Below are 5,514 nucleotides of genomic sequence, written 5' to 3'. Positions count from 1 at the left end.
GAGTAGCCAATTACATGCCAAAAAGGAACTGTTGCAGCAGACATTATTAACCAATGAGAAGCAGTTTGGTGAGTATAAAAGTGGGAGCTGGCAACGTGGAGTGACAGTTACATCCTCACCTTCACAGTAAGACGTTGTATTATAGCAAAGGTTTGTATTATTATGTTAAGTTTTGTTGTAGTATTAGTTATGTTTTATGTACATTTGGATAATTATTTTTTAAGTAACCTAACAAGTATTATGGTAGATGTTGTGTTGTTAAACGTATTTATAACAATTAATGTAAAAAAATTGTATTTCCATCATGACCAAACTGGTAACGTCTTTAAGTCACATCGTTATCAATTAAACAATAACTAGCTATTTGATATATCCTTACTGAATAATATTTTATGTACTAGAATATCTTTAGCTAAATTGCCCTTAGTGTTAAGTCTGTTAAAAAAATCTGAGTAAGATCTTTTAATATCTCTTCTATAACTGTAATAGAATTCTTAAATGCTCTACTTGAATCGAAGTGGTTCTTGAATGGCAACTAAATTTTTATTTGGTATTTACCCTCTCAACAAGGCAAGCTTTAAGTTGCTTGAGTAGGCAGTACGTAAAATATATCGCATGGGAACCTGCTGACCAGACCACACACTAGAAATTGAAGGGACGACGACGTTTCGGTCCGTCCTGGACCATTCTCAAGTCGATTGTGATGAGGACAGGTAGTGACAGGCATTAAATAGGCAAGAGAGAGCTGAGGAGGAAAGTCAGGTGTAGGGGATAGTAGTAATGAGAACTGCAGCAGGCCTATTGGCCCATACGAGGCAGCTCCTATTATAACCACCGAAGGAGATAGTAATAGGAATAAGAAGAGGATAGCAAGGGAGCGTAGAAGACAATGAACAGAAAAAGGGAGAAGAGAGAAAGAAAGGGAAAGAGAGAAAGAAATGGAAGGGGGAAAGCTTATGTTAAGTCACGTTTGTTAGAAAGATTAGAGCATTTGAGTATATACTGTGAAAGGGAAGAGTCCACAGCAACAAAGCCAGGACTCAAGTTCATGTTGGGTACATTGTTAATAAGAGCCGATTCTACAAGACGGCGTCTGTGTAGAGTAGAGGCAGGAAAGATTATTTTGGAGGAAGACCAATCAATGGGATGATTAGAATCCCTCACATGGCAGAAGAGAGCATTGTTAGTGTCTGCAGACATAACACTTCTCTTGTGTTCTTTAAGTCTGTCATTCAGTGTACGGCCAGTTTCGCCAAAGTATTGGAGAGGACAAGATGAACAGGAAATAGAGTAGACACCAGCAGCATTAGAAGCAGGAGGAGCAGTGTGAACTAGATTGCTACGAAGTGTGTTAGTTTGTCGAAAGGCGAGTTTAATGTCAAGAGGACGAAAGGTATTGGTAAAAGTTTTGAGTTCAGATATGAAGGGAAGGCATAGTACAGTGCTACTAGTGTTGGAAGCAGGTTTAGGATGAAAGAAATTTCGTTTAGCTTGAGAGTGGGCACAGTTGATGAAATGCAAAGGATAACCAAGGCGAGAGAATGATTTGTAGATAAAGGCAATTTCAGAATCAAGAAACTGAGGGTCGCTGATGCGTAGAGCGCGGAGGAAGAGAGAGACGAGGACACTTTTCTTAACAGAAAGAGGATGGTAGGAAAAGAAGTGAATGTATATGCCACTATGCATGGGTTTACGGTAGACAGAGAACCCAGACACAGAGCTGTGAACATGAACATAAAGAAAAGGAAGGAGGGAATTAGATTCCCACTCCACTTTGAAATGGATAGAAGGAGCCAGATTACGCAGGAAAAATTCTAATCGGCCATGACATGAAAGTTGAATTAATCACTTGGCTCAAATTCATTACATGCCAGTCGCTGGCCTAAGCAGTTAAATCTTTTTTAGGACCTTCCCAACTAACTAAATTGCAGAGCAGTTAACGTGACAGTTGTTGCAAGAAAGCTTGTAATTAAACATACCCTCTGTGCTGGGTGGTATGACTCCTTATTTCACTTAAGTTACATAAACGGTTACTTAATCTAAGTCAAATTGAATTTAAATTATAGAATGACTCGTCCCCCCCCCCCCCCCCTCCAATCCTCTTGTCTATCACAATGAAGATGGCTACCCTTATATCTCGAGGGGATGCAAGTAGACAGTATTTGCTACTGCTATACATGTTAAGTATACACAATTTCGCTCTTGCATCCGTCTGACTTTATATTAAATACTTGTCCGTCTTAAAGATAGTAGTGCTTGAAGCGGTACACAAGTGTTTATGTACTGACATAATTAGTAAAAACTTTACCTACTGGTGTTCCTGCTGCATGAAACGGATATCATCGCAGTTTCTGAAAATTGCAATATTAAAAAGCTATTTTTTTTTTTTTTTTTTTTTTTTTTTTGGGGGGGGGGGGAGGTTCAGGATTAGGATGGCGTAACGCCTATTACAACAACTACATGAAATTGCTGAACCATGGCTTTATCACCAGCACACTCTAAACCTTTTGATAAATATCTGTCCTAACCTGAAAGACAAGACATTGCAGAAAACTGATCCATGAAATGAAGCTTAGATTGAAAGTGTACTAATTTCACTTCGGTCAAAATGATCAGTAAAGCTGCAAATGTTCTTGGCCCAACGATATGGGCACCCTGAATTGCCAGCGATGATAACTCTGTTACGTGTGGACGAGCGTGCTTACTGGAAAGTGGTATGCATGGAATTAGTCTCTCCATATCCGTTAAAGCTTTCTAGGGTTATGAAAGATCGGCCACTTTACCCTCTACAGAAAGTTTATGCAAATAGCACGTGATTGTATTAAACTAACAAGACACTCGTCCTAATGTACAGTAACTTGTCCAACCAAGCGTGTACCCAGACAGAGAACCAAACCTCGCCTATAGTATTCAAAGCTTAACATTAGACACTAACTTAAATAAGAGGCTGGGGAGAGGGGCAGGTAAATATTTTTAATAAGATTTTCATTACATGCATTTTATAGTGATCAAGCTGATGGGATCAGACCCATTGGCGCTAAAACTTTGCTTTGAACGTGCTCTTGTAATTTCCTAGGCCAGAGATCGGGTCTATAACATAGATTTCTGACAATAGTGCAAAAGTCAATGAAAACTTCTAGCTGGAAAAGTTGAATCTCTTACACATGATTAATTACTGTGAACATTAGATGGCTACTATGTCGAGCAATGTTTTGTTTATGGAACTTTACTGCTCAAATCTTTAACTAGTTTAATATATTTAGACTAGATTTAAAGAAGCATACACTTTCTTTTTTTTTTTTTTTTTTTGCAAAATTTAATTTCCCAAGTGAAATCATAAATTGTTAACATATAAGGTAACGTTAGTTGTCGGTTTTAAACTGCTCGGCCCCACTAAACTTCCCCTTCACAGCTACTAGTGTTACAACTTGCGTTTATTAAAATATTTTTTCGAATGTTACTCTAATTACAGATGACTGCCATAATATTTCTGGTAATGACAGCGGCAGTGATGCCATCCTGGGCCCAGTACTTCATTAGGAACGACGCTGCTCCCGCCATCTTGGGAGTCACTGTTGACAGGCCATTTGTTACCTCGACTGGAAACGTCTTCGTATCTGAAGGCAGCCCCATCCAACCACATCAACCCTTCCCACAACTACCACCCCAACAACCGGTGTTTGTTCAGCCACAACTACCAAGCCAGCCTGAGGTCTTCATTCCTCAGGATCAGAAAGTATCTCCACCACTACCTCCCTTTACCTTCCGCCCAACTTCATCTCTGTGCAACCATGCTGCTAAACCCCTGGTAAGGTTTTATCCTTAGATATAGCAGTTTTAAGGTTAAATGGTACTTAATATGAGCCTCCACATAATGTATATTCCTAATTGTCAGGTTGACGAGGTAGAAGATGGCAGAGCGTATCACTTCTCATGGTGTCACGACTCTGGTCGACTCTACACCTGGGAGCAAGCTACCTATTACTGCTCTGGCCTTGGCAACGGCTTCCAGGCCGTCAGTATTGAAAGTAACAGGAAGCAAGAGTTAATTTCCAGGTTCATGATTGCACGTAAGTTGACAAGCTGGTCTTGGTGTTTAACTTGGCCTTGCGTAACTTACTTGGACGTAATGAAATGTTATATTTCAGACTACATCAGCGATATCTGGACGAGCGGCAACAAGCGTAACTCGAGGTCTTGGTCGTGGTTATCTGGCACTTCCTCTCCTTACTCTAATTGGTCTAGCACTGGCAGGTGAGAACTAGTTTGTTGATGGTAAACAACTCTATTGGTGTTGACTGGTAATGATCATGGCCTTGACTACCACTACTCTTCCCCAGGCGAGGACTGCCACAACCAGACAACGATGAAGGCAACGAGGACTGTCTGGCGGTGTTAAACAACCATTATAACGATGGAGTCACTTGGCACGATTCCTCGTGTTTCCATCTGAGGCGCGTCATCTGTGAGGCTCCCAGCTTCTACGCTCAATAGTTATTCTCCATGAATTGTTCTCATTATTGTAATATTGTAACTAATGGCAGTGAGCTTCTAACCCTATTAACTAATATAAAAATCATACTGTATAAAGTTAAAGATAGTGTAGTAATATCAATGCTATAAATGCACAAAATCATTGTTTTCTTTCTCTGAAGAAGTTTGTCAATAGTGACCATCTTACACAAACACGTTTGTGTGGTATACAGGAGTGTTAGGCAAAGGGGGAAGAGTGTCAATGTGGAGACCTTCAAGGTTGTAAACTCTAGTCTGGTTAGATAGACAAAGGTAGGCTGCCGACATCTACATGGTGGAAAGGTCGGCAGTGTAGTGCTGACTAGACTGTAAGGCAACATGTTCTCACTAGGCTGTTTAAAGCAGTGGCTGTCTTCCCCAAACGCAGTAATCACATTTTTTACTCCTATTAGGCAATGTAACACAAGAGGCAATCCCTCCTTTCTAAATAGTCAGGTATTGGATGGGTGTGCTTCATCCAATCACCCTGCATGTGACTGGGTGAACTATGGGCTTCTGTGATGTCGCTGGCAGTGGGAGGAAACTATAACATAACCGTTAGACTGTCATGTCGACGGTGGCCTTCTCACTGTGACCTTCTACGCTCTTTCCCCCCACCCCCTTTCCCTGTTTGGCCCGTTGTTACCGTGAGGGGGGGGGGGGCATAGTGGGCGGCTGCTGGAGTGATGCTCCATGGGTCAGTCCTGTCCTTTTGCTGTCTTATGCTGCTGTCTCTACCAATTGTGAAAGACTTATTTTCTTGAGAACCCCCAGAGACAGAGGGGTTAAAAGGTGCAGTAGTCACAACTAGACTGAACCGTGCCAGGAGACGAGGTGGCCTGTTTGGCCACCTCTAGTTTTCAAAACAAGCTTAAGGTGGCGTTTGTGGGGCGTATACTCGCGATGCACTCCTAGGGGGAGCCCTGGCTTGATCGGTGCCAGCTTCTTGTTGGGTGTCCTACCTCTAATTTTGGCTCCATGGTGGGTTTGGGGGCACATTCA

The 5,514-nt window shown here is 41.5% G+C and overlaps 1 protein-coding gene across 1 annotated transcript; it reads left to right on the top strand.

The window, feature by feature from the left end:
• LOC138357591 (uncharacterized) lies at positions 1–4,637 on the top strand. The gene is made up of 5 exons (XM_069314552.1): positions 1–150; positions 3,473–3,808; positions 3,896–4,070; positions 4,149–4,254; positions 4,341–4,637. The coding sequence occupies exons 2-5, from the start codon at positions 3,473–3,475 to the stop codon at positions 4,492–4,494; spliced, it is 771 nt and encodes a 256-aa protein (XP_069170653.1). The 5' UTR covers positions 1–150; the 3' UTR covers positions 4,495–4,637.
• The last annotated feature ends 877 nt before the right edge of the window (positions 4,638–5,514 follow it).

The sequence above is a fragment of the Procambarus clarkii genome, chromosome 79, assembly GCF_040958095.1.
Source record: "Procambarus clarkii isolate CNS0578487 chromosome 79, FALCON_Pclarkii_2.0, whole genome shotgun sequence".
NCBI classification, from domain to species: Eukaryota; Metazoa; Arthropoda; class Malacostraca; order Decapoda; family Cambaridae; genus Procambarus; species Procambarus clarkii.
Note: the sequence above shows the minus strand (reverse complement) of the source record. Positions and strands in the feature narration are given on the sequence as shown.

Coding starts and splice junctions, on each gene's coding strand:
- LOC138357591 (XM_069314552.1), top strand. CDS start 3,473: ATGACTGCCATAATATTTCTGGTAATGACAGCGGCAGTGATGCCATCC. Junction 3,809..3,895: donor ACCATGCTGCTAAACCCCTG/GTAAGGTTTTAT, acceptor CCTAATTGTCAG/GTTGACGAGGTAGAAGATGG. Junction 4,071..4,148: donor TTCCAGGTTCATGATTGCAC/GTAAGTTGACAA, acceptor GTTATATTTCAG/ACTACATCAGCGATATCTGG.